This window comes from Mustela lutreola, chromosome 11, assembly GCF_030435805.1.
Source record: "Mustela lutreola isolate mMusLut2 chromosome 11, mMusLut2.pri, whole genome shotgun sequence".
Lineage (NCBI taxonomy): Eukaryota > Metazoa > Chordata > Mammalia > Carnivora > Mustelidae > Mustela > Mustela lutreola.
The window spans coordinates 70,408,015-70,435,853 of record NC_081300.1 but is presented as its reverse complement, the minus strand read 5'-3'; the positions used below and the strand labels follow the sequence as shown (position 1 = coordinate 70,435,853).

The window sequence follows — 27,839 nt, the reverse complement described above, 5'->3', positions numbered from 1 at the left end:
TTCCTGCCCACACGCAATGTCGGGGGCTAAGCAGGCAGGGGGGCCAGTGCATCTCCACACCTCAAGGAGCTGTTCTCCTGTGATGGATCCTTCCTTCACTGCTTGTTCATTCATTCATCCCCCCTGCTGCCAACACAGAAGAGTCCGACACAACGGCTGCATCCACAGAGGTCCAGCTTGAAAAATGAACTGGTTTTTATTCTAAACAGTACCGGGGTGGGGAGCCGGAGGGGCCTCTTCTGAAACACACTGCCACCCTTGGCAAACAGGGCTGGGCTCAAGCTACCCACCAACGGGCCAAGCCTCTTGTCACCCAAGGGCCTGCATGGGCTAGGGAGGACCAGGACCCTCAGGGTGAGCGGGCCCGCCCCTCCCTTGAGTCACCAGGGCCTCGGTGCCCACCTCCCCCCCAACCAGCAGTGACACGGCACCCTCCACTCGGCCAGTGGCTGCCAGGGCCACCACTGCCTGTTCTGTGGGGAAGCCCATGCGCTCCAGCTGCTGCAGCCTGTGGGATGGGGGGGGTGAGGAGGGGGACAGGGAGGCAATGTCAGGGCCACCTCCAGCCCCTGCACCAGGGGACCCCCACCCTCCCACCCCCCCGCCTTACCGCAGAGAGGAGACGGATGACTTGGGCAGCCGGAGTGGGCTCTCAGGACGCTGCCCCTCGAGGAGTGAGGCCTCGATCCCCTCCTGAAGCAGCTGCTCATCCAGGGCTGCCCACAGTGGGGTCCCTGGGGGGAAGGTGGGCCCGGCCCAGGCCAGGCCCACCTCTGAGGAGACCTCCCAGGCTGGCTGCACAGGCCCCAGGCCTGGCGGGAGCAGGGCTGAGCCTTCACTGAGGGCCCAGAGGCTAGGGGAGGCCATGTAAAGAGGTCCGGGGGTGGGAGGCCTGGAGGGGCAGAAGCAGAAGAGGGCCTGACTGCCAGCCCCTGCCACAGCTGCCATGAAGGGTGTCTTCAGCACTGTGCTCACCTCACTCCGGCAGGATGGGTGAGCGGCAGCTCAGCTGGGATGCCTGGGGTAGGAAGGAGTCGGAGCGGCCAGCCCCCAGCCAGTGCCCTGCACAAGACGCCCTCCTGTAGTGCTTGCAGCCGCCGCTCTGACAGCTCCAGCCACCGGAAGGCCCCTGCTGCATCTGTCTGCCCAGGGCAGGGCGGCTGGTCAAGGAGAACCCAAGCCAGCCGGGGTGGGGGGTGCAGGGGAGCCCACACTGCATGCCAGGGCCCAGGCTGTGTGTGCCAGCCATTCCCCGGTCTTTCCTCACTGCAGCCTGGCAAGGGATGTCTCCTCAATGTCTCCTCACCCTAATCAGCACTTGGGGAAAAGCGGAGGCTCTTGGGAAAGGAACCTGCCAGAAGCTACTCAGCCAGTAAGAGGTGGAGCCAGGTGTGTGCCTCCCCCGTCCCCCGCCCCCACACCTGCTCTGTTCCCAGAGCCCCCTGAGACTGCTCAGGTCTGACTCAAGGCCCACCCTGGGGCCCACTGACACTCCCCCGTAGCCTTCAGCCATGGCGGCATACTCCCCATGACAGGATTCTGCCAGGCCAGGCAGCTGGTGTCCCCAGGCCTTAAAAAACCCCAGGGGGAGGTCAGCCTGTGCCCACTCTTCTCTTCAAAGACACCGTTTCCCCCAAGAGGCATCAAGCATCTTTGGAGCAAAAATCTGTATTTAATGCACCACCAGACATAGGTGTTCCCCATTTCAGCGCTGACCCCCAGGCTCACTCCCACCCTGGCCTCACACTTCCTGCCCGGCCAGCTCTTTTTCACTTCTCTTCCCCTGAACCCCTCATCCCGCACATCACATCATCACATCGTAGCTCAGATGCCTCCCTCACTGGGGAGAGCCAGTTTGGGTGCCTGCTTGGGTCACCTCAGCCCTCCTAGGCCCTCCTTTAGATGGTAGTTGGCAGTTGGCACCTCCCCCTGGACATTGGCCCTGAGGCCACCCCCTGCCCCCGTCCCGGAGCCTGGCTAGAGAACCCGGGGATGCTCCCAGAATATGTCCACGCACACTGTCTGGCATCATTGGGCCTGACCCTCTTGCACCATTTCCCTCCCAGGCATCCTGGGGGGTGGGAGGGCCCAGCCACAGAACCCACATGTCGACACGGGCCCTGAGCCCCAGCAAAGGATACAGGCCAGGCCGGCAAGAAGGCCACAGAAGAGCTGCAGGAAGGGCGGCTCGGAGCTGAGCAGTGGTGTCAAGGCCAGCAGGAGCCATGGCAGGAGCCACGGTGGCAGGACCCCCTGGGGCTGGCGAGGGTGGTGACCCTGCCCTGCCAGCATGGCCAGGTGGACGGGCATGTAGCCGCAGCCGCCAGCTGCACTGGACACCCCAAGGCCCGCCAGCAGCACCCCCATGAGCCCAGCAGCTAGGGCGAGCAGGGCAGAGGCATGCAGGAACCGCAGAGTTCCCAGGTGGCACTCCTGCCACCAGCCCAGAGTGGGCAGGAGCAGCAGGCTCAGGAGCAGGCCAGGTAGGGCCGTGTGGCCCAAGGCATGGGTCAGCAGCCGGTGTGCTGGGAGAGAGAAGGAGCTTACATGCGGGTCAGCAGCCCTAACCCCCAGTGCTGGCCCAGGTGGTGATCACACTGCTACAGGACACTGCTAAGCCAGCGTCCTCACCCCGGGAACCACTGTCTGCCCACTGCCAGCACTTTAATCACTCGTGAAGGGGAATGAGGGCTTCCACAAGCTGTGACTGCTCCCCTGCTGTGTTAACCAGAGCAGGTCGGGCCAGGCCCACCACTCAGTCTTCTCAAGAGCAACCCAACTATGGGCAACTCATTTAACGTCTGCTAAGACACGACCATGCAGCTGGGGTCACTCCTTAAACTCCCAGGACCTCCTCAACATTCTCATACTAAGCTGAAAGCCTGAGTTCTTATTTTAAGGGAAAGACACCAAGAAGGAAAGCTGTCTGAAAAGAATTCCTACTTACACACTCCCAGCCCCTCTGCCTAGGTGCTCCGCCCTCCCTTCCAGGCTCCAGATGAGCTGGGCACGCTCTTGTCCAAGGCCACGCTTCCCCCGGCCCTGGATCCTATCCCTGCTTGACCGGTGCAGGACCCATGGTGCTCCTGCGAACTGGTCTCGGGCCCTAGAGCAAGTCTCCTGCCTCCTCAAAGACCCAAGGGGCCAGCCCTCACCCTGCCAAGGGTCCAGCAGCAGCTCGGGGGCCAGGGCAAGGCTGGGCCCAGCCCCCACCAGCCACAGGCTGCCCAGCAGCAGCATCAGGACGGAGGAGGCAAGAGGCAGCGCCAGGGACGGTAGGCTGAGGGGACCTTGGGCACGCATAACGTGGCTGAAGGTGTCAAGGGTGGTCCTGAGGCCGTGTGCTAGGGGTGAAGAAAAATAACACAGTTATTACTGCAATTTTTATCCAACCCCTTTCAACTACCCTCCTGATGGCCCCATTTTACAGTAGAAACAAGCTGGAGAGGCAGGCCCAGCAACTCCACCACAGAGCAGGTCAGATCCTAACCATGTGCTTAGCCATCTTGCCATCTTGCCATCCCGGCTGCCTGTGCATGTGAGCATGGGGAGAGGCCAAGCCAAAAAGGGCTCTGAAGAAAGGCCTAGGGTGGGAGGCCCAAGGCCAGTGAAGATGAACTACGGCTCCGGACTCCCAGAAGGAGGGGTACAACACCCCAGGGCAAACTCAGGGCCATCTCCAGCTTTCCTCTGCCTCTCTCTTCCCTTGGGCTGGAGACGGGTCACCCTCCTCTCTCCTCCCAGACTTAGAGCTCTAGGTGGGCTCCGCTGCCCCTGATGGAGGGGATGAGGCCAGCCAATGGGCAGGCATATTAGGAAGGGAATGAGGCAGAAGAGCTGGAAGGGGGCAGGAATCCCACACTCTGAAGGCATACAAAGTGACACTGGACAGAGTCATCCCCTTCTTCTAGCTCTGAACACAACCCCTCTTGCCCTAGCCTCCCCTCTTTCACAGGAAGGCTCTAATATCCCCTCCACTTCTTCCTGATGTGCCTCCCTGGACAAGTTTTCCACCCTCTGAGCCTCTCCTTCCTCATCTATAAAAAGGGGATTAAGAAAATCCTCTCCCCATAGGATGAGAAAAAGGAATGGAATAAGGCAGGGCCCAGCCCACAGCTCCTGTTCAATAAACTGTAGCCATCCCACTAACCGTGGGAGGCAGAGGAGCCACTAGATAGCCCTACTAGGGGACGCCTCAACATGGAAGCAGCTGCTCCAGGCTAGCTGGGTCAAGCTCTGGCCCACAGGGCAAAGGACTTGAAACCTCTTCAGCCGTGGCCAGGCCTGTGTCAAGACTCCCAGTGACCAGATTTCATGATGCAAGAGGCAGGCTCTCAGAGAGACAAGACTTTTCATCTACTCCCTTGCCATGGGCAACCTCAGCATCAAAACCCACCTGTCAGTTTCCCACTGGAAAAATGTAGAAAGCTCCTCCGCCTGCAATGTGCCTCCGTCCATCTCTCCAATAGGCAAGCTCCTACTCACCCCCTTGAAGCCCAGTTCAAATGCCCCATCCCCTGCTTTGTGGATGTGATCCTATCTAGTAAGCACAGCCTGTCTTTCTTCCCGGGCAAGTAGTCTAGGCAGATGGCAGGTGGGAGCGCCCTCCTCTTACTCATCCCCAATTCTCTGTATGTGTTCACTGAAAGAGAGACTCTAGCTTGGCTCCAGGTGTAAGGAACATTTTTGACTCCATACATTTGTGAAAGATTTGGGTGAGCCCTAACCTTCCTTGGGCCTGGGCACCTGCCTGGGGAGACTAGATTGTGTCCAGGAAGGTAGACAGGTGCCAGCCGTGCCCAAAGCCAAGACACCCACTGAAAGCCTCCTCTTGCACCCTCAAAACCACCCACCCATGGGTACTTTCCAGAGCTGAAGGACTTGCCCATGGACAACCAGAACTGGAACTGGAACCCTCTGAGCCTCAGTCTCTTCAACAATAAAACGGGGCTGTGCACCATCAGGCCCGCCTACCTTACTGGGAAGCTCAGAGGACAGAATGAGAAGACAAGGATGGGGTAGATTCTTCCGAGAGTGGGGATCCCACGGTACTGGTCGAACTCAGCTTTATGACTTTAGGAAAAGTACCCCAATTCCTTGGGCCTCAGTTTCTCCTTCTGTAAAAATAAGGGTATTGGATGGGGGATTAAGATTAAAGGGCCTTCTCAACCTTGACCGTTGATGGGGGGAGGGGCTCTCGGGATCCGGAGCTACGTTAGGGGCCTCCCATCTACCCCACCCGCCTCGGCCCCCTCCCCCTCCGGCCCAGGCCACGTGTCGGGGGTACTCACTGCAGAGCGTGTCCCCCGCCCCCGGAATGCCATGTGGGGCCCCTGGCCGGGAGTCGGGACTCCAGCTTCCCGGCGAGGCCCGAAAGCCCGGACCCCATTCTGCCTGCACTCGAGCGCGTGACCCCAGCCGAGCCGGCGCGCCACCCCTCCCATCCCCCCCTTCCTCGCCGCCTCCCGCCCGCCGCCCGCCGCCCGCCGATTAGTCAGCAGTTGTTCTAGGCCCGGGTCCCTTCCCCCAGCCCTCCCGCCGGCCTCCGTGTCCCTTCAAGGCAGACTCTTCAGAGACGGTCCCTAGAGCCAGCGGGCGAAACCATTCCGGAGAGCTTAGCTTTGTACGGAGAATCTCCCCGGCTTGACATCAATACCCGCTCACCCGCCGCTCCGGACCCTTTGGTGCTATTTTGGCCCGCACGTCATGTCCAGCGCTCTTTAGAGAGCATTAGGCCAAGAGCTGCGGGCGGGAAGGACGAGAAAGCTGTGGTTCATCCCTCCTTCTCTCACCCCCGTGGCCTGCCCCGGTGGTAGCGCCCGAGGTTGCGGGTTTCGCGCCTGCGCAGTGCGGCGCCTAGAGGGAAAGCGAGAGGGAGACGGACGTTGAGAGAACGAGAAGGAAGGAGAGAAAATGGCGTCCACGGGTGAGTGTGGTGGAGCCGCTGTCGCGCCAGCGACAGCCGGGACACCCAAATCAGGGGCCGTTCGTCTCTAGGGGTGGCCGGGACAACTGAATGGAGCTGCCGAGAAGGGTATGAGGTACCCGCCGCGGCCCGACGAGCTCGAGGGCCCTCGTTCTTCTCCCCTCCCCCCACCGGGAAGGCCGGTTCTGGAACCTTCCGGCGCCCCCGGCGCGCGAGGTGCATGCGGCGGCGGGGGCGCGCGGAGCCTGCCGTGGTCTCCATTGTGTGGCAGCCAGCAGGCCCCGCGCACCCGGGCACCCGCCACGTGGGCGGGGCCTGCGGCCTCCCGGGCCCCGCGTGGGGGTTGGGGGAGGGCTCGGCAAGGCCTGGAGCCCGACACCCCTAAACCGGAGGTGGGGGGGGGTCGATGGCTGCTGGAGAAGCAGCAGAAACGCCGCTTCTCCAACCACCCCCCCACCATTTCCAGGGACGCGACTCAAGCCGGAGGGGAGAAAAGCAAATAAACAAAAAAGGCTTCGTGGGCTTGTGAGCCGAGGGGTGCCGACCTATGAGCGGGCGCCCGGTAATAGGCCTGGTCGGCTGGGGCGTCCGGTGCAGCCGAGCTGTTCTCTCGGCGGGTTCCAGCCCAAAACCGAACTTCTGCCTGACTGGGTTTTGGGTGGAATGTGCTTCCCCAATCGGCGCCCCCCCCCCGCCGGCTTCTTCGTTATTACTCTTATTAATCCCACCTCCTTTCTTCTCCAAAAAGCAATTAAGTGCTTCCCAGGGCCATTTTTCAGCAAACGCCGAGGGAAATCCGTTTTATAATAAGACCAGCCCGGATAGCGAGGCCCAAATACCTACGCGAGAAAATTCTGGCCTCTTTGACCTAGGAGAAACAAAAGGCCCGAGTCGGCATTTGAATTACGCTTAAGCAATCGTCTCGCAAGTTTATTTTCCTACGTTAAGCCGGTAGCCTTGTTTATTTCGTGGACTGATAGGAGAGACAGAAAGGGAACGCATGCTGTACTTTGAAAGAAAGCCCGGTATGGGCGCTCAAATGTGATAATTTAGGGTGGTCTCGTTTACGCGAGTTGTTTAACCTTGTAGCGTAGACATCACTTTGTAGTTCGCAGCCTGTTTGTGCACTAACCTGCGGTTATTGGTAGGGTGGGGCGCTGGGGGTATTCTTAGGCTACCTACCAGGACTTAGAAGCTTTGGGAGAAGTCGAGGGAAGACAAAAGCTCTGGGTCCTTCAGAGATTTAATTTGAAACGGGTCGAGAATCCAGCAACTTAAAGATAATTTAAGGCTCCCTGATTTGTGTGATCAGTAAAACAGGTAAATGCTGGCTGTTAGTGCTAGGGTTCAGAATGCCCCTATAAGAAAGGACTCTGAAATACCACAATCCAAGACACATCCTGGTGGGAAGTGTTTTCTACAGAGCCTTTTCCAATAGGCCAATGTTATCCTATCTAGTAAGCACAGTGTTTGAATTTTTGTAAGGGGGAATGTTACTCTCCTTTCCTGTTGAAGCGTGGGGAGTCAAAAGGTGTACAGTGAAATTTTTGCATGGCTGGACATGCCAGTTTCTTGGTTTACTTCGCTCAAATTGTTTATCGGAAACCTCCATATATTATAATAGAATTACAGTTGTGTTTTACATAGACACACAGTAGTATGCCAGCTGGAGACTTATGCTTATCTGGACTTTGGTTTCCTTTCCTTCAAAATGGAGGCATGAGGCTAGATCTTTTAAGAGCTTTTTGTGCCCTTAACCTCTTGACCTTAACAGCGAAGCTTTTGGTTTCCACAAATTGCCCCATACTGATTTTAACTCTCTAGGTAGCTTGAAGCTCTAAATCTCTACTGCTTTTAAAGCATCTAAATGCCACTATTTTAGGTCAAGATAGATGGTTTTTCTTCTCATGTATATTACATATAGGAGAGTAGAGTATTTGTCCAGTCTAACAAAGAATTACAATGCAAACTCCCAAGTCACCAAGAAGAGAATGTTGCCAGCATTTTAGAGGCCCCCTGGATTACAGCCCTTGCTTCTCCATCTGTCCTTTATTTTTAGTGAGGTCTTCAACGGCACAGTTAGGGGTTAAAAACAAAGTATAACTGCTAAAAAAATCTGACCATTGTGTAATGAACATTTTTGACTCCATACATTTGTGAGTTGTAGGTAGTTAACATAGGTAGATAACGTAAGTTTTCAGGAAACAAGTTTGTTCCCTCCTTTAGCCCACCATGGGACTAAGTGGTTTGCTTTCTCACTGATCTGAGATCATTCGTTGTTCCGTATCAGCTTTGCCAGTTTTCTGTTTTACATAACTGTTTGCGTGTAAAAGTCCTCTTGCAAAGTTGAACTTCCATGTCAGCAATTTAGAATCATTTCTCACATGAGACACCTCAGCAAAATGTAGGTTGAAATGTTTTATTTTTGATGCATCATTTGTTTTGTAAATGCCACATGGAAGAAGTGATTTGCATTTATTTTTTATGTGCTGCATAGAAAGCATGAGTTGTGCTACTGAAAATGCCTTACGGTTTAACCTTAAACTGCTGTAGGATTGTCTTGAATCAATGTGTTCATTACACAAAACCTTTAGGTAGTTGATTTGATGTTGATGAATCAGGGTTCTGAGTTAAGGATGTACAGAGGAAGTAAAGTAGTTAAGGTAAAGAGGTAGAAAGGTGATCCTAATTTGAAAGATGGATTCATCACAATGCTCTCTGGTCAGGTGGACTGTGAGGCAGGCTTTGGATAGTGTGGGGGTAGGAACTTCTCCGTGAAGAGCTGAGACGTCCATTGTAGCTTTCAAATGAGGGGCTACTTTCTGATTGGAAAAGAAAGGACCCTTTTGTTCAGTACTAATAGCAGTACTCTTTTCTAGCATAGAATAAGATATGTATTTCTTGTGGAGAGCAAAGCATTGGGCAGAACTTTTAAAAATACTTGTTTAAAGGGGCGCCTGGGTGGCTCTGGGTTAAAGCCTCTGCCTTCTGCTCAGGTCATGGTCCCAGGGTCCTGGGATGGAGCCCTGCATCGGGCTCTCTGCTCAGCAGGGAGCCTGCTTCCTCCTCTCTCTGCCTGCCTCTCTGCCTACTTGTGATCTCTGTCAAATAAATATTTTAAAAAAAAATACTTATTTAAAATATGTATTTAGTTCAGAAGTGCTGTGAAAACTTCTTAATCATTTTAGTTTGTTTGTTTTCACTACTTTTATAGACCCCTCAGTGGACCAGTTTTTTGTCCCTTTTTGTGTGTTTGTACATTTCATATGAAAAGAGAAAGGAAAGATTAGAGAGAAGTGAAGTAAAGTTGTGGGCTTTTTTTTTTTTTTCTTGAGTTGAAATCATTGTGAATTTTTAAAAGTTGATGTTACCTAAAACCATATTACTCCCCAAAAGATTACATGCTTTCTTCTCTGCCAGTTATCAGGCTTCTGTCTTAACTCTGCTGTGATTTTTATCGTGTCTAGCTTTTGACTTACTCTAGAAATTTAGCCCTGATACAGTCAGGAAAGCCTTTGAAATACTGACTTGAGGTGATGGCTTTTGCCCCTCCATGTATGTCACAGCTCTGCTGTGGAATTATGGTTAGTGAAGGAGTGATAGAAAAACTAGGTTTTGGAGAGATGCAGCTGCTATTGTAACCAGTCTGATGTTAAACACTGTAATATTGTGGCATGCCTCGTTTTTATATGAAGGTAAAACTTCTGTTCGTGTTGGTTCATCTTGTTTTCTGTTAATCTCAGGATGATGATCTTGTATTTGAAATGACAGCCTGCAGTTAAGGGGGGGGGGGTTGTGGTCATGGGAACCTTTAAAGTATCTGCCAGATCAGCTGATCTTGACCTCATTAGCTGGCACTGTATTTCAAACTTTCTGAATTTAACTGGCTTAGACTCATATTTTGGTTTGGTGTTAAGGGAGAAGACATACTTATTTGGATCTGTGTTGGCCTGTACTTGCTGTTTATCTTCCTCCACCTGAATTCCTCCTCCCTCTATTTTTTCCTTCTTCTTGTCTCTGCTGACTTCACATTATTTTCTCTTCTTGTTTTCTCTAGATTACAGTACATACAGCCAAGCTGCAGCCCAGCAGGGGTAAGTCAGTCTCTTGTAACTGTACTTTGGGTGTGATTGATTATAATGTTTTTAGAGTACCAAGCCTCCTGGAGTTGTAGAGGACTTTTTAATGGAATCTGAATGCTCTGTATTCAGTTCTTGCATTTAATTTCTTTTACAGCTACAGTGCATACACCGCCCAACCCACTCAAGGATATGCACAGACCACCCAGGTAATCTTTAAGATATTTGGATGTGGTTATATCCCAAAACAAAGTATTTCTGTCATCCATTAAAACAACAGCTAGTACAGCTCTTTTTAAAAAATCAGGTACTAGGGGGCGCCTGGGTGGCTCAGTGGGTTAAGCCGCTGCCTTCGGCTCAGGTCATGATCTCAGAGTCCTGGGATCGAGTCCCGCATCGGGCTCTCTGCTCAGCAGAGAGTCTGCTTCCCTCTCTCTCTGCCTGCCTCTCCATCTACTTGTGATTTCTCTCTGTCAAATAAATAAATAAAATCTTAAAAAAAAAAAAATCAGGTACTAGGAAAGTATAATGTGCTTATAATCATTTAAGTACTCAGGTGTTTTATACTTCACAGTGGGAGTGCCATTATAAATGACACCGTCCCCAAATTGGGAGTTGCTAGCTCTCCACACCTTTCTAGTATCATTTCTCAAGTTAAGTGCCCTGCTCAGTAGTTAGTTGGTCCTTTACATATTGTATTATGTTTAAATTAATTGAATTTAGTTTTATAGTAGTTCTGCAAAAGAAGGTGTTATTAGGACATTTTGCAAACGAAAAAATTGCAGCACAAAGAGAGGTCATTTGCCAGTGGCCACATAGTAAATGACAGGGTCAGCTCTATATGGCTGCCTAGCTACAAAACTTCTGAGCCCTTTCCAGTACATGAGTTTGTGTTTAAAAGCCTAGGCCAACAGATTCTAGAAATTAGCATCCTAGTGTTCTCAAGACCACTTCGAATTCTAAAATGGTCAGTGACATAAAATGGATACTAATAACTGCCATTGAAATATTCTAGGACAGAAGATGTGTGATGGCTCTGACAGGTCTTACATAACTGGTCATTCAAATCTAGAATGTGATCATGCTAATAGCTGGAAGAATACCTCATTCCTTGCCAGATTACTGATGTCCAAGTTCAAAAGACAGTTTTTGATGTTAACCTTAAGGAGACTGCAGTGTTCTGGTTCATTTTCTTCGAAGTGGTGTAAATTTTTAAATATTCAGGTCAAGCTGAAAATCTGGTTTTCAAACTAACAGATTTTAATCCCATTTTCCTTTTCTTTCTCTTGGTTCGTTTTGTCTTCTAACACTCATCTCCAGTTGCTAAAAACGGTGCTACGCTAAGTGCTGGCAATTACACACCTGTTCCGTTATTGCCCATCCCTTGAGAGTGTCTTGTTAATCTCCTGTATAGTTAGTTAACTGAGAGTTTGCCTCGTTATCTCAGGAACTTTTTTGTCATTAAGTTTATAAAAATACAAGTGGATTAGGTAAGGGAAAGCAAGCATTCATGATACTGTGATCACTTGCCTGTTTTTTACAATGTTTACTAGAAAGCAGTAGTTCTGGCTTTGATTCTTCCAATTTAGAGACTTAGAAATAAGTCTTTTTTTTTTTTTTTTTTTTAAACTAAAATACAAGGTTTATATATGAACTTGCATCCATTTTTCTTTGAGCAGGCATATGGGCAGCAAAGTTATGGAACCTATGGACAGCCCACTGATGTCAGCTATACCCAAGCTCAGACCACTGCTACCTATGGGCAGACCGCCTATGCAACTTCTTATGGACAGCCTCCTGCTGGTAAGGCCTGCCTTGGAGAGACTTTTAGATCATAGCCACTGGGGTGTTTGCTAAGAATCTTGTTATGTATGTCCTCAGGTGTATATTCTTTTCCATACCTTGGCATCTGAGGATCCTTTATTCCCATTCCCTTATAGTCTTCTGAAGCATTTCTGAAAGAATGTGGGTGGGATAATTTCCTTTTAACTATTTCAGTCAGTGTATCGAATAATCTTAAAACAAAATGGAGAATATGTAAAAGATTGTGCTAATGGTAATACTGGGTAAGAATGAGCCTTCTTAAAGTGAGCTGCTTAAAATCAAACTGATTTTCACATCTGTTTGCTTCATCTGATAGTGTACCCTCTACTTTTTGTTTTGTGCTTTCCACAGTAGAAGGGACCAGTACAGGTTTGACTATCCTGCTCATTCTTGCATGGGAAATGCTTTTCATCTTGTCTAACCTTGTAATGTTGACCCTTTAGGTGTTATCATCTGTTTAACCCTCAAACTTTCTAACGTCACACACAACAAGGTGCTAATGGGAAATTGCTTCAGGTGCCATTCACAGATCCATGTTCTTTTCTTTTTGTGATTTTGGGAGAGGTTTTGCTTTATTTTACATTATTTTGTGTCAGGCCTTAATAATAGTTGTTCACTTTCCCAAAGGTATTTCAGATGACTATTTCCCAGCTGATTGCCCCCTATTCCCTGAAGGATAGATTGCATGAGTAGATTTATTTAGCGGAACAGACCGCCACCCTGCATGTAATGTTTGTCTCTTGGTTGGTTTCCAGTCCAGATACATTTTATTTTTTGTTTTAAATGTTAATGAATTATTTTAATTCATAGTGTGTGTTAAAGAACAGCATTCCGGGGAGCTAGAAGATAAACTATTCTGAGAATTAGAATAAATTGTATCTTTATACTAGGATTGAGTGGAGTATGTGAAAAACTTACAAGAATTTTTATGTTTAGTGCTGCTGTGTAACATTTTTAGAAACCGTTCCTTCTTCCTATCTACCCATTCTTGTCTTTATTATTAGAAGGGAATATTGAATACAAAAGTCTTAAAAACGTAAGAACTCCCTATTTTCAAACTATTTTCAATTCCCTAAGTTACACGTCATCTTATCTCAGAGTCTTTAGTAGGGGAAAAAATCTGTATCTGTAATTTATGTCCTTGAGTGACAGTGTCCTGGATTAGATGGACAGTATTTCCTAATCTGTGTAGCTAATGCATATCTCAAATAGGATGGGACCTATTTACACTTCTGCTGGTGTTAGCTGCAGCTGAAGGAAAAGCTGGAGCTAGAACTACACAGTTTGGATTTTTAGCACAGAATTTTGAAATTGTGAGACTGAACTTTACATGTTCAAACTATTTTAATTTTTTATAGATTATGACTGATACATAATAGGAGGTTGAGGTATACAACCTAATGATCCCATATTTGTTTATGTTGTGAAATGATTACCACAGAAAATCTAGTTAACATCCATTGGCCCACACAGTTAACAAACTTTCTCTTGCAGTGAGAACATCCAAGGTCTATTCTCTAATCAACTTTAAAATACACAATACAGTTTATTAACTATAATCACCATGCTGTAGGTTACATCCCTGAATATTATTTTGCAACCAGAACTTTGTAGTTTTTGACCACCTTCCCTCTTTTTTTTTTTAAGGTTTTATTTCTTTATTTTGACAGAGTATGCACAAGCAGGGGGAGTGGCAGGGAGAGGGAGAAGCAGGCTCCCTGCTAAGCAGGGACCTTGACGTGGGACTGGATCCCAGACGTGGGGCTGGGATCATGACCTGAGCCAAAGGCAGACACTTAACTAACTGAGCCCCAAAGCACCCCAGCTTTCCCTCATTTTTAAAAATAAGTATCATTTGAAGATAAATAATACAGCTTAGATTAAGTCTTTGGCATTTCTAGATCATTTTATACGAATATGATAAAGTCACTTATAGGAAACACACGGTCTTCTAGGTTCTTTAGAGTCCTGTGTTCTTATTGTCATTAATTGAACAAATCCCACTGTGAGCACACAAACATAGGACATTCTGATACAGAAATCCGTGGCTTTGATGAGCAAGAGACTGCACTTAATAAGGACTGTTTTATGGATTTTATAGTTTATGGAGAACCATACATACCTCCCTTAATGCTCCCATCGACCTTTGGAGTGTAGAGACTGGAATTAAACCGGATGGGCAAAGTGAGGCTGAACCAAACTAAGTTAGGACTCTCAGAGTTAGTAAGTGGCTTCAAGCACACATTTTTCCTTCCTTCATGTAGTCTTTACACATAAAAGTCATTGGATAATTATTGAGCAGAATGTAGAAAAAAACCCTTTTCTCCTAATAGAATTTTTTATATTAGGCTTTAAGAGAAAGTGGCCATATAAATTCTCATTTCATTAGTTAGAATAGAAACTTTAGTTTTTACTGTTCAAGTTAAACAAAAATTTTGGTTGATTTGTGTAATGTTTACTACCTTTTTCCTTAAAGTCGTCAGCACAGAGTAGATGTGTTGTCTTTTGCCATTGGTCTTTTTTATTTTCATTAAATCATTTTGCTCTGTTAATTTTTGCTCATTTGCCTGGCCGTTTGTGTGGGTACTAGAGATTAATTAAAGATTATTAATTAACTCAGTGTCTATTACCGTAATCTTTAGCACTCCAAGGCTCTAACAGTTACTGTATAGTTTTATAATATTGGTTATTTCCCCGATCAGTCTTTGTTGTTGCTGTTGTTTTTAATTGCCCTTGTGAATCTTATAGATGGTCTTGTCATCGTGTAGGGGAAAAAAATCTGTGTAGGAGTAATGGGGTAGGTGGAATTAGATTCCAGTTAAATTTAAATAAATGAGTGCTTTATATGGTTGACATTAGGACTCCGCAAAGCACTTTTATTTATTTATTTTTAAAGATTTTATTTATTCGACAGAGATCACAAGTAAGCAGAGGGATGTCGGGGGAAGCAGGCTCTCTGTCGAGCAGAGAGCCCGATGCGGGGCTCGATCCTAGGACCCTGAGATCATGACCTGAGCTGAGGGCAGGGCAGAGGCTTAACCCATTGAGCCACCCAGGTGCCCCTGCAAAGCACTTTTAAGTTAAATAAACAGATGGATGACTTGCAAACTCAAAAAACTTCATTGCTTGAAGTTCTCTGTTTTGTGCATTATGCTTTCTTACATATTTCAGCCTAGCAGTTTGAGAAGGAAATTACTGTCTTTGTGTATTAGTTTCAGAATTTCCCTAAAATGTTTGGAATGGGGAAAAAAGTATTACACTCTATGCTACAGGAGGTGACGCTTATGTAAAAAGAGAAGTTGGTGTTTGTTGTTGACAAGTAAGTTGTATGTATAATGAGGACACTTAATTCTAACTGAAGTTTAAGGCCTAAATTTTAACTAAAATGAGCGATCTTGATTGATTTGCTCTAAGTACTGAAACTCTCATACTTTAGTGAGATGTAGGCTACTTTTTGGTGGATGTAAACCCAACTTTTTATTGCATGGCTAGTTTGTTGTGCTCACTGACCATTAGAAGGAGTCAGAAGAGCCCAGCACCAGGAAAGGTTATGACACATCTCAGAGGATGGGAACTCAGGTTAGGAGCTGCAGATGGGGGGGGGTGGGGGGGGACTTTTGTCACAGTGCAAGCCACGTTCAGATGAAAGGGTCTGCATCCCTGCCTGGTCTGGTAGGAAGGAACCTACCTTGGTTTGCCTCATACCTCTGAACGCAGCAGGTCTTTGGGATACCTGGTTAGGGGACCAGCATGGCTAGCTCTAGGGTCTACTTTCAATATTTCCAAACAGGAAAAAGACTTTTTTGCTTGTGAAGGGTAAATAAAAAAGGAATGAAGGGTGGATAATTTGATGACAAGCCTAGAATCTTAAATGGTTTCATCATCTACATTTTAAAGGTTTATTTGGAGGATATTAAGTTTAATTAAAATCATTTATCAGAAAGGTCAAATAAGATAATCTGTCTTGGTTATTCTTAAGCAAGTATAATTTGTAATATTTTATTCAAGTGCCATTTCAAAATTTACTGCTGATAGCAAACATCTTTTTAGTTGTTACCTGGAACAAAAGTAGTTCTTAGACATCTCCCATGGAAAATTAAACACATGTTCTCTGGGATTTCGGCATCCTTTAATTAAACATGAACTGCCCATGTCGGAATGCTTGGGACTGAATGAAAAATAATTCCAAATTACAGGTTTTAATGCTAGGACTATTACCTGGATCATCATTTTTAGCTATTTTAGCAATGTGTCATTGCTTTTTCCTTTCTGGGACATTTTATTCCTGCTTGAGAGTTTTTTGGGGTACTTAACTAGTACTTAACTTAATCGTTCAGAAGACCTGCTAGCAAGACCAGTATAGAATCCCCAAAAGCAGACTTTTCTCCTATTGAATCCAGAGGGGAAGGTGCAGCAGGAACCTTGTTTTCTGTACTAACACTTTCTATAGTATACCCTGTTTCCTCCTTTCTGTTAGGTATGATTTTAGAGCTGAAGAGAGTGCTATGCTGAAAACTGGGTACTTTCAAACAATTTAAGCTTTAAATATTGGTTAGTTGCTACTCATAGTGGAGGAGGAAGTATTTAAAGGGGCTAAATACTTTAATGGTTTAAAGTAGGTGGTTTACAAATTATTTTGTTAACAAGTGTCTAGGCACTCTCTGAGGAGCCAGAAAACTGATGTAGTTCTCTTTTGTTCTAGGTTATACTACTCCAACTGCCCCCCAGGCATACAGCCAGCCTGTCCAGGGTTATGGCACTGGTGCTTACGATACCACCACTGCTACGGTCACTACCACCCAGGCCTCCTATGCAGCTCAGTCTGCTTATGGCACTCAACCTGCTTACCCAGCCTATGGGCAGCAGCCGGCAGCCACCGCACCTGCAAGGTAAGGCCACACTCCCCTAGTTCCTACGCTAGGGCACATCAGCCTGTTTCGGGAAAGAGCAATTATGCACAGTTAGAGATTCCAGGACTTCTTTCCTTTTTAATGGTCACTCTTAACATACTTACCTTTAGAGGTTCACTGTGTGCTTGTAGTCATCACAGTAATGCTTTAGGATGCATCACAGATACATTGTTCTCCATTTAGTAGAGAAATGGTGTCATCCAGGGGCCAAGATGAGGAATGTCACTGGCCAGATGTCTAGTTTCTAGACATCCAGTTTTAAAAGAGTGACCTTTTAGAGTAGGAGGAGACTATTGTATTTACCAAATCCAGAAAAAAAAAATAGAGTGTGTGTTTTCCTTCACAACAGAACAACTGATAGAATTGTACTTTTGGTTTTATTGACTTTGTAAATGGATAACAGCTTTCTCTTTGGGAAAAACATGGCAGTTCACAGTACAGGGGAGGTGGGAAGTCATACACTTGTGTCTTGGTGGAAAGAATTGACTTTCTTTTTTCTGTATTATGTAGTGGCTTGGTCATCTAAATATCGTAGGCAAGTATGTATTCTTAAGTGGGTACCTTGCTTTGGGGTGAATATTTGGGCAAACAGTTTCATACTCCATGACTAATGAGCAGGTAAATAGTATTGATTATTACTTAACAGAAGATTTCAGGTCTTTGCTTTAGGCAATGCACATAGGTGGCTTCTGCATACAGTCTTGAAGGAACATTGAATTCTGATTTGAAAGAAGACTTTTTAGGGAATAAACAAGAGATCAACTTGTAACCTAGACTTTTTGCCTACTGTAGAGGTAAGAACTTAGCTCTGGCAAACACTCATGAATTTACTTCTAAAGTGCACAGTGAGTAATCAGAGCTACTTAGTAGTTTACATCTGTTAGAGATCCTGTGCAGTAGCTAGACTAAACTAACTGATTCCTGTAGGGTTCCCTTTCAGTTGACCTAGGCATTTCAGAATGTTACCAGCTGTTTGAAGTCCCATTTGATGATCCATTGCAACAATATATCCAAGCCATAGCTGGAGTGGGGAGTTATATATCAGTTGTTTTTGTTTTTTATTATTGGAGGGGGGCTCCTTTTTTTTTCTTGATTTTCAGTCCTTACCACTTTAAAACCGTCTCATGATCAGTGTCAACTACTCCCTTTTCCACTGGAAAGAGGGGGCTTGTGACCCTTTTCAGCTCTGGAGAAACCAGTACTTCCACATCCTTATCTGGTTTGCCTGCTTCTTGGGGGTATGCTTATTATAGCTGAAGCTCACTTTGCTGCAGTCTTCTTGCAGACTGTTAGGGCTAAAAGGTAATAGAAAACCCTGGGGATTTTGTTTTGTTTTTTTCCTTTGGGACTGGGATTGGTTTTTATTATTTAATATTTCCCAATTCATCCAAGCATTGCTGGGAGCTGGGGCTGGAGGGGGTGATTCCCTCCCCTATTCTGGTATTTCCATATGGAGACTTTCAGGCAAGGTTAGATTTATTTATAGCAGTCCCAAGTTAGAACATGTATTTTCAGGTCTGTTCTTAATAAATGAGAAATTTAAACACAATAATCCAAATTTATAAATGCTGTGAACTTATATAAATGTTACTTTAACATGACACTTTGCATTATTGTCAATTTCTTGTCTGTCTTCAGTAGTCCCTTTTGGAAAAAAAGCATTTTCTTCCCTAACAAATCACCTCCCCTCCCAGATCACTGAAATTGGCAATAGAAAATACTGTAACTGCCTTTGATAGCAGTGGAACGAGTGGAACATGTTGGTATCTCATCTGTGGATGTGATTAATTCTCCCCCTTAGTGTTCTCTTCCAGCAAATACAGTTGGACCAAGACTGGGTTTGATGGAATTCAGTTGACAATTGTATTTACTTCCAAGCTCAGTCCTAACATTGCATGTTGCTCAGAGATTATAGAGTTCTCACCCACTTTTATGGCTGAGGGGGAAAAAGTCTTACTTTTTTATTTCTCCTTTTAGACCGCAGGATGGTAACAAACCCGCTGAGACTAGTCAACCTCAATCTAGCACAGGGGGTTACAACCAGCCCAGCCTAGGATATGGACAGAGTAACTACAGTTATCCCCAGGTACCTGGGAGCTACCCCATGCAGCCAGTCACGGCACCACCATCTTATCCTCCTACCAGGTCAGTGTCTTTGTTCGCACAGCCAGCAAGCTAGTAGAGTAACAGTTTTTCTTTCAGGCTATTGACCAGCTTGCTTCTTCCTCAGGTGAAATAGGTTATCTGACTCTCCCCGTGATGAGCCTGAACACAGATTGTTAAATTAAAACTTAAGTCTTAGGTTGGCCGTAACTCCTTCTCTAAACACAACATTTTTACCACTCTACATTCTTCCTTTTAATTTCGCTCTTTTAGTTAATTCAGACAGATGAGAAACAAGTATATGAAAGCAGGTAAACCCAACCGTAGAAGCCACCTCCAGTGTAGTTAGGATGGGTAAAGTGGAAGACATGAAAAGAAAGAAACTTCATTTTAATCATTTTATGTTTAACCTCACTTGAGGTCCATTCACACACAACTCTTTTTTTAATATTTTGTTTCTTCGACAGAGAGCACAAGCAGGGGGAGAGGGAGAGGGCAGGCTTCTTGCTGAGCAGGGAACCCAGTGTAGGGGTTAACTCACTGAGCCACCCAGGCGCCCCCATGCACAAGTCTTTTAATGATTGGGCCAGGACTTTCATCTACAGATTTATTCTGTACTCTCTGTCCTAAGTTAACCACCCTAACAGCTACAGAATCTCATTTGGGTTTCTTGTAAAGTAGAGGAAGAACTTCAAGTTTCCCGACTTATATTTAATTAGAAGCAGGTTTTCAAATGAACTGTCTGAATTGTTTCCTAAAATGTTAACTTAGTTTTGGTAGAGGTAGCATTTCCCTTTTTTGCACTCAGTGTCATTGATTTACACATGAAAGTGCAGCAGGTGTGAACAGGTTTGGGAACAAAATACAGCTGACTTGGTAAGTATACAGCGTAGAGCATCTGTGGGCAGGGCTTACAGCAGTTCTTCCGCAGAGCCCACCTGTGTCTGTGCTGCTGGGGGTGGTTGATCTGGCCCATTGAATAAACACTACACTGAAGAGAAGCTATTGAGTCCATACAGCCATGTTGGGAGATAGGATAACAGCTTAGTTTAGTCGTACTTTTAAATACAGTGTCTTTATTTTCATTTCCATAGTTCATCTAAAGTTTAATAGCAGTTCTTTCGAGCTTTATTTCTATGTAAGAAAGTACCCTTGGTTAGTTCCCGGTCATGTGGTTGTCATGTCAAAAGATGAAGACCCACTTAATACTCTTGTCTAGAGCCTTGATTCTGAAATTTCCTTATCCATCTTAAGATTTAGTAGATGATCAGGCATGTCTGAAAGTTTAAAACTGTATATGATGTATAGCGAAACAATTTGAAACTTGAACAGATGTCAGAAGATTGCCATATTTGTGTGGCCACACACACATCAGGCAGCCTGTACCTTCAGAACAGTCACTGTCGTGACTGAAGAATTGTTGGAGGCAGACTTGGTCCACCGTGGCTTTTCCTGAGTACACGTGCACACATTCTTCCCTGAATGCAGGAAACACCATATTCCCAAGTTTGCCTTGAATTTACTTGAAAACTGTGGTTTTAAGGGGGTGGGAGGTAAAAGAGGAGACTCTTAAGGGTTATATAATGCTATAGATTCGTTTTTAGTAGTTTTCCCTTGTTTTGCATTTAAAACTTTGTTCTGAATACCAAAATAATCACTTATTTTAAATTGAAACTGTTGATTGTAGAAAGTGTTTTTAAGGGTTTCTATGTCACGTGCTATGAATATCTTTTATATTTAGGGGGCTTGAAGAAGTAATGACCCTCGCCTTCCTAAAAACCTTTTTTTCTTTTTTTCAGCTACTCCTCTACACAGCCGACTAGTTATGATCAGAGCAGTTACTCTCAGCAGAACACCTATGGGCAGCCGAGCAGCTATGGACAGCAGAGTAGCTATGGTCAACAAAGCAGCTATGGGCAGCAGCCGCCCACTAGTTATCCCCCCCAAACTGGATCCTACAGCCAGGCTCCAAGTCAATATAGCCAACAGAGCAGCAGCTACGGGCAGCAGAGTGAGTTGCTAAGAGAGAAAACCAAATAAGAATGATTATGTTTGGAGTTTCTAAACATGGGGAAATGGTCTTTATGGTTGTTTACTTTTGGACTCCAGGGCATCTTTAGGTCATAATACCCTGGCTAACCGCTTGGATGTCCCATTAAAGACCTGAGTGCTTTTCTCCAATTTAATTGGTAGTAGGCCTTGCAAAGAAAGAAAGAGCTTGTAACTAACCAGAGAAAACATTTTAAGATGCCAGCCTTGCTCTCTGAGGAGGTGTTACATACAGTGAGTGAAGCTGGCATTTCTGTGGCCTGCCCACCCCAATTCATTAAAAGGGCATGAACAGATAGCTCTGAAGACTAGTGCAGTTTGGGTGTGGTTTTTTTTTTTTTCTTTCTTTCTTTCTTTCTTTTTTTTTTAACTGCAGTTTTGGTGGTCAAGTAAATGTTGTATTTTGGGTTTGGTTTTTTTACATCTATAAAGCAAAAAAGGGGGGGAGGGGTTCTTCTCATAGAACACTTAGTTTTACATGGAGAAGTAACCAAAAACTCAAAACTGTCTTCACAATTTAATTTTTACCTGGATAGTTGTTTTTTAATGAAACTCCATCCATGGGCATGTTTCATTCCAGCTATGAGATGAGTAGTGCTTCTTGATGGAGCCCAAGCTTCAGCAACATAATAAAGCCCTAAGAAACCTGCCTCCGGTTTTTGTTTCTTGAGAGTAGTTTAAAGAAGCCGGTTTTGGAGGCATCATAGGATACAAAACCCTATAAACTGTTGACCAGAGGGCTTTTTCTTACTTGGGTGTTTTATTCCCAGGCTAACTATGTAAGGTTACCTCAGCTCTGTTGAACCTGCAGTTTTTGTTAAAGTTAAAAGATCCTACATGATTAGAGGTGCTTTGTTAGGTTTAAAGAAGATGGTGCCTTGGTTAGTGCCTTGCAATTGAGCATTCTGTGATTCCAGGAGAAGTACGACAGGCAGTGGTTCAAATGCTGGTCCATGGCTTACAGATGTGACTCTTTCCTCAGGTTCATTCCGACAGGACCACCCCAGTAGCATGGGTGTTTATGGGCAGGAGTCTGGAGGATTTTCCGGACCAGGAGAAAACCGGAGCATGAGTGGCCCTGATAACCGGGGCAGGGGAAGAGGGGGATTTGATCGTGGAGGCATGAGCAGAGGTGGGCGGGGAGGAGGACGCGGTGGAATGGGGTAAGAGCAAACCTTTTCTCCTTTTATCTAATTTTGTTTCATCCATAGGATTTTCAATGGAAAGAAGGGACTGAAAGACATAAGAAATTTATTTCTGCATTTCCATGGACAATCAGTTGAGCCCAGGCCATCTTCTAAAACATGGAAATGTCATCTTTGTGGCATAGATTAAGTGGCAGTTCGCTTATTTCCCTGCCAGTCTACTTCGTTGGGTTGGGGAGAACAAAGAATGGTTTTGAAACAAGAGCTTTCAGTTCCCTTCATGGTTTCCAGAGGTCAAAAGCCTCTGTGGGTAATAGATTTGGGATGGAACACACACAACCCTTCTAACACCCCTAGGTTTTTAACTAATTACCTCTGAATGGTTGTCTTGAAATACCTGGTGTATATATACTGCAGAAAAGAAATGGAGCTGTTTTCCACAGTGTTTGTCCCCAACTTCTGTTTGTACTTGGAATTGTTGAACATAATGATGAAGATCTTGGTCCCATAACCCCTGAACTATGGCCTGAAGTGCACCTGGTACACAGAAAAGTCTAAAAGTTTTTTGCAGAGTAATGTATATAGTTACAGGATCACTCCCTATTTGGAGATTTTGGAAAGTCTAAATCGGTTTGACCATTTTGATTGATGGCACAATCTGGTTTAGAAAACTTTGTTTAGATCAATAACATAACCCTGCTATCTGTGCCTGCCCCTCCCCTCCCTTGTCCTACCCCTTCTTCCCTTTCCAGTGTCTGTACTTTTAATGAAGGTGAGGTATACTGTTGGTGGTTAACATAATCCAGAAGGTTTAGTTCTGTGTGTGTTCTGTCCCTATATAAACTAGTAAAAAAAAAAAAAAAGTTATGCAGAATGTTACATATTAAGTATAAATTGGATTTGGTGCCACCATTGGTTCAAGAAAAAATTGGGTAGGGTTTCTTTTTATAGATGTGGACTTCAAAATTAGATAAAAAGTTAATCTTTAATTTTTGTGTTCTTCATATTTGTATCCTATTGAAAGATAACTGATTGAAAATATGGTTCTGCATATTCTGCATAACTTAAAAGTCTGGTGAAATCTTTATTGGAAGAAACAGTTACTTGACAACATTAAAAAATTGATGAACAATTTGGTATTAAGTAAAATCAGACTGATTTGGAGAATGTCATTCCATTATAAAGGTTTCACTTCTTTATGGATGTTTTAAAATAGACATAGACACTTGAAATTACTATCATCACATCTTCTCCAATCACGTAGAATTCTTAGTATTTTCCAATTGCAAAACCAATTTCGAGTTCATTCATTTTAATATTCCAGAAGTGATAATTCTACTAATTTTGCTAGTAAAGGGATCCCCTCTTTCTGGACGAGAAGTCTCTCCTGGAGCCATAGACAAAAGTTGTGGCTTTCCCCACAGGTTTTTCAACTGACTGTGAAGCAGTCGGTTGGATCCCTTGGGGACAGGACAGGGGCATTCTCCCCTCCCCTCTTTTTTACTCTGATGTGGTGATGGTTTTCAGTGTCTTCTGCAGGTAAGGCACTCAATGTTGTTAACATGCCCTTTTTCATTGCCTCAGTATTTTGATATTTTCATTGGCTGTTAAACGTGGAAACTTTTTAACATGCTTTGTCGCATTTATATGCTACAGGTTACAAAGTGAGAGCCTTGTATACACTTCAATACTTAAAAAGTACCCGTACTCAGTACTCAGCCGGCAGCATAATGAAAAGTGGGACTAGACACGGTGTCCATATGGAGAGGAAAAATATACATAGAATATTTTTAACAAAATGTATTCATTGTATAAATGGAATCCTTCTGTAACTTTGGTAACTGCATACTTGTTATTTGGTAATGAACCAGAGGAGGTATAATACTCTAGAATTGTGTAACATTAAAGTGTAAACTTTTGTGTTTAAAGAGAGAGAACATTTTATGGTGTGTACTTTTAAAAAGGAAACAAAGCTGCATGCAACAGCTTGAAATTGTATATTCAGGTATTAAAGGTGCAATACTGGTTAGAAAAATCTCAGGGCCTCCCAGTGAGGAGCTGCCTTTATTTAAATCTTAAAGGAAAAATAAGAAAGACCCATCATGTTCCCTTCCCCAATTTACAGTATGTAAGGCAGTCATTTTATACTGCTGTCATCACTGTCCTCAACTGATGTGTCTATAAAGTTGCACCCCCAGTCTATTGAGCCTTGATATTTGTTGTAAATTCTCCTTTCACAGCAATTGTTAAATCCATTAGTTCCCTGAATTGTATGGCTTTATGCTGAAGATTGGCTGGATGCGTCCTCTGATGTTTGTTGTAGGCGTTTAATGTGGTTGTCTCCTGCTTTATTACACTCTGTGACTTGTTAGGAAGCCTCACTTGGCTCTCCCCTAGGAGAGGTTGAGGGTGCACCTTTATGAACATGGAAAGCAGTTGCCCCTGCTTGCTACTCCTCTCTGCAACCAAACTCTCCCTGTTTTTCAGCTGATGGGGTGGGTGTTTTGGGATTGATTCTTTTCGCCCCTATTTGCCAAGTATTGCACTATTAATACCAGCCCCCGAAATGAAAGGAACCAACCACACTGGTGTGTACAATCAGACAAGCAAGGTTGTATATAAAGGAAATTTGAGCAAGCTGCCCTGAAGAAAGGCATAGTGACGAGATGAGAGAGATGCATTGTTTGGAGATGTGTTTAGCCAGTGCCCTTCTTCCCCACGAGCCCCCCCAAGGCTCAGAGCGGTACTGGCTTTTAAAGGGAAAGGCCTTCATTTCTTCGTTTATCCCCCCAGCAGCGCTGGAGAGCGAGGTGGCTTCAATAAGCCTGGTGGTAAGTTTTTGAGTATTACCATGGATAGTGTTTAAAAAAAAATACAGTCAGTTTTTAGAAAACTATAATTTTTTATTAGTTTCATAAGCGGTTTAAAAATGATCTATACAAAGAGACTAATGGGTACTGCCGGCATTGTCTTAGGGGTAATAAGGTTAACCTATGGTTACAAAACAAAGGGTAACTTGAAGTATTGAGCAACTGCTTCTGTAATGTGGGGGAGAATACGTTTTTTAAATTTGGTACGTTTGGAGGAAAATTTTTGACTTAAATTTAACACTAATTTGGCACATAAGCTTTGAGAGTGTATTTGGTTAATGGTTTAAAAGCAAACCAGAAAAAAAAAAAAAGCAAAACCCTAGCAAATATTTCACAAATGTTAAAGGGGCACTGCTCCATTTTAGCAGTGCGGGTCATTTTGAGTTTAAAATGAAGCCCCATCAAATGGTGGTATAGTAGATAGCTATGTGTGTTTGTAAGGTTTATAGCTTGCAAGACGTGCACTAATAATATTTTATATGATCTTTCCTGGTTGGCAGGACCCATGGATGAAGGACCAGATCTTGATCTAGGTAATTTTGAATTCTTGAATTTTGTATCATGCCTTATAAATGAACAGCACAGAAGTAAGTTCCTGCTAGAGCTCAGCAGCCAGTGTGATATTCTTGCTGTCAGAGGCAGTTTGGGGCTCCTTTTATCATGAGCAGCTACTCACAATAGCAGTGAGCAGTAGAGACTAGTGGGTTAATCAGTCTCTATAGATACAGGACAATAATTCCCTTGTCTTTTTTCTCTGTAAGGCCCACCTGTAGATCCAGATGAAGATTCTGACAACAGTGCAATTTATGTGCAAGGCTTAAATGACAATGTGACTTTAGATGATCTGGCTGACTTTTTTAAGCAGTGTGGAGTTGTTAAGGTAAGTAAAAGTGTAACTGTGAGCAGGAAGATCTTTCAAATCAGCAGAAATTTTAAAGAGATGATGTTAAAAAATTGCTGAATATCTGACTGCTTCTGAAGTTGCCTGACTTTTCTTTCTGGGTATATTGTGGTTTGTTACTTAAAATACCAAAGGGGGAAAAAAACAACAAAAAAAAAAACCTTTGATTTTTTGTAGAAAAATGCCAAACATGCGTGGGCATACTTAACAGTTCCGTCCTTTTGGGGCGCCTGGGTAGCTCAGTTGGTAAAGTGTCTGCCTTCAGTTCAGGTCATGGTCCCAGGGTCCTGGGATCGAGTCCCGCATCAGGCTCTCTGCTCAGCATGGAGTCTCCTTCTTCCTCTCCCTTTTGCTCTTCTGCCTGCTTATGCTCGCTCTTTGTTCTCTCTCAAATAAATTTTTTTTAAGATTTTATTTATTTATTTGACAGATCACAAGTAGGTAGAGAGGCAGGCAGAGAGAGAGGGAAGCAGACTCCCTGCGGGGCAGAGAGCCCGATGTGGGGCTTGATCCCAGGACCCTGGGCCAAAGGCAGAGGCTTTAACCCACTGAGCCACCCAAGCACCCCTCAAATATTTTTTAAAAAAACGAAAAATGAAGGTTGCTTTAAAAAAACAATTCCATCCTTTATCATTGTTGGCTTATTATAAGAATACTTACAGTGGGGGGGCGCCTGGGTGGCTCCGTGGGTTAAGCCGCTGCTTTCGGCTCAGGTCATGATCTCGGGGTCCTGGGATCGAGCCCCGCATCGGGCTCTCTGCTCAGCGGGGAGCCTGCTTCCTCCTCTCTTTCTTTCTGCCTGCCTCTCTGCCTACTTGTGATCTCTCTCTGTCAAATAAATAAATAAAATCTTTTAAAAAAAAAAAAAAAAAAAAAAGGGGGCGCCTGGGTGGCTCAGTGGGTTAAGCCGCTGCCTTCGGCTCAGGTCATGATCTCAGAGTCCTGGGATCGAGTCCCGCATCGGGCTCTCTGCTCGGCAGGGAGCCTGCTTCCCTCTCTCTCTCTCTCTGCCTGCCTCTCCATCTACTTGTGATTTCTCTCTGTCAAATAAATAAATAAAATCTTTAAAAAAAAAAAAAAAGAATACTTACAGTGGGGGCGCCTGGGTGGCTCAGTGGGTTGAAGCCTCTGCCTTCTGCTCAGGTCATGATCCCGGGGTCCTGGGATCGAGCCCCATGTCCAGCTTCCTGCTTGGTGGTGAGCCTGCTTCCCTTCCTCTCTCTCTCTGCCTGCTTGTGATCTGTGTCTGTCAAATGAATAAATAAAATCTTTAAAAATATATATATATACTTACACGGACACTTTTTTGTGAAGTACAGATTACAACAAACGGGTTTTGTTTTAAGATTTTATTTATATACTTGACAGAGATCATAAGTAGGCAGAGAGGCAGACAGAGGGGTGGCAGGGGAAGCAGGCTCCCTGCCGAGCAGAGAGCCCGACGCGGGGCTCGATCCCAGGACCCCGGGATCGTGACCTGAGCCGAAGGCAGAGGCTTTAACCCACTGAGCCATCCAGGTGCCCCTTGGAGAATGTTTATTAAACACTACTATGAGGGACTGCTATTCTGGGAATATACTAGGAGTGAACAGATATGAACTGTTGTAGTTCATGTACAGTGGGAAACTTGGGTTCTTATTAGGATAACTAAGAGAAACTGAGCTCTTGGGAAGGGGGATCAGGGGTCCTCAGGTCATTTATAAGTACATCACGAGTAACTCATATATTCTGTAATAGACTTTTGGGTTATTTCTAAGTTTGTGGTGTGGAGCCTGTGCTGCAGTGAATACTCTTGTACAACGTCTCCTGGGGCACAGGACAGTAGTGTGTCTAGTGTGTGTACAGTTGGTTCTTTCCTCCTTCTTCTTCTTCTTCTTTTTTTTTTTTTTTTTTTTTTACAGCAATAAAGGGAACACAAGTAGGGTGAGTGGAAGAGGAGGAAGCAGGTCAGAGCAGGGAACCCAATGTGGGGCTCAGTCCTAAGACCCTAGGATCATGTCCTGAGCTGAAGGCAGACACTTAGTCAACTGAG

General features: G+C 45.2%; 2 protein-coding genes across 9 annotated transcripts in view; one reads left to right on the top strand and one right to left on the bottom strand.

Annotated features, from left to right (window-relative positions):
• Positions 1–177: 177 nt before the first annotated feature.
• On the bottom strand, positions 178–5,801 carry RHBDD3 (rhomboid domain containing 3). Of its 2 annotated transcripts, none has more exons than XM_059140484.1 (7): positions 5,665–5,801; positions 4,975–5,117; positions 3,156–3,344; positions 2,142–2,525; positions 976–1,138; positions 611–892; positions 178–508 (listed from the first exon to the last, which is right to left on the bottom strand). In XM_059140484.1, the coding sequence occupies exons 3-7, from the start codon at positions 3,301–3,303 to the stop codon at positions 331–333; spliced, it is 1,155 nt and encodes a 384-aa protein (XP_058996467.1). In that variant the 5' UTR covers positions 3,304–3,344; positions 4,975–5,117; positions 5,665–5,801; the 3' UTR covers positions 178–330. The 2 variants fall into 2 exon arrangements, with proteins under 2 accessions (XP_058996467.1, XP_058996466.1); XM_059140483.1 differs by lacking the exon at positions 5,665–5,801 and adding an exon at positions 5,292–5,455.
• Positions 5,802–5,898: 97 nt separating this feature from the next.
• Positions 5,899–27,839, top strand: part of EWSR1 (EWS RNA binding protein 1) — a 30,752-nt gene continuing 8,811 nt past the window's right edge. Inside the window, exons 1-12 of one of the 7 annotated variants that reach the window (XM_059140446.1) lie at positions 5,899–5,926; positions 9,984–10,020; positions 10,163–10,214; positions 11,685–11,808; positions 12,181–12,198; positions 16,532–16,718; positions 18,717–18,884; positions 20,642–20,853; positions 21,874–22,054; positions 24,830–24,867; positions 25,407–25,439; positions 25,668–25,786. In XM_059140446.1, coding sequence (XP_058996429.1) covers positions 5,914–5,926; positions 9,984–10,020; positions 10,163–10,214; positions 11,685–11,808; positions 12,181–12,198; positions 16,532–16,718; positions 18,717–18,884; positions 20,642–20,853; positions 21,874–22,054; positions 24,830–24,867; positions 25,407–25,439; positions 25,668–25,786 — 1,182 coding nt within the window. In that variant the 5' untranslated portion in view covers positions 5,899–5,913. Of the gene's footprint in view, positions 5,927–9,983; positions 10,021–10,162; positions 10,215–11,681; positions 11,809–12,180; positions 12,199–16,531; positions 18,042–18,716; positions 18,885–20,641; positions 20,854–21,873; positions 22,055–24,829; positions 24,868–25,406; positions 25,440–25,667; positions 25,787–27,839 lie in introns of those variants that run through there. The other 6 variants (XM_059140447.1, XM_059140444.1, XM_059140448.1 and 3 more) reach the window with 6 other exon arrangements.

What these genes read in the sequence shown, in the direction of transcription:
- RHBDD3 (XM_059140484.1), bottom strand. Translation starts at nt 3,303, where the DNA reads ATGCGTGCCCAAGGTCCCCTCAGCCTACCGTCCCTGGCGCTGCCTCTT. An exon ending in GCTGCTGGACCCTTGGCAGG is followed by an intron (nt 2,526 to 3,155) that starts GTGAGGGCTGGC and finishes TCTCTCTCCCAG; the next exon opens with CACACCGGCTGCTGACCCAT. An exon ending in TCATCCGTCTCCTCTCTGCG is followed by an intron (nt 509 to 610) that starts GTAAGGCGGGGG and finishes CCCATCCCACAG; the next exon opens with GCTGCAGCAGCTGGAGCGCA.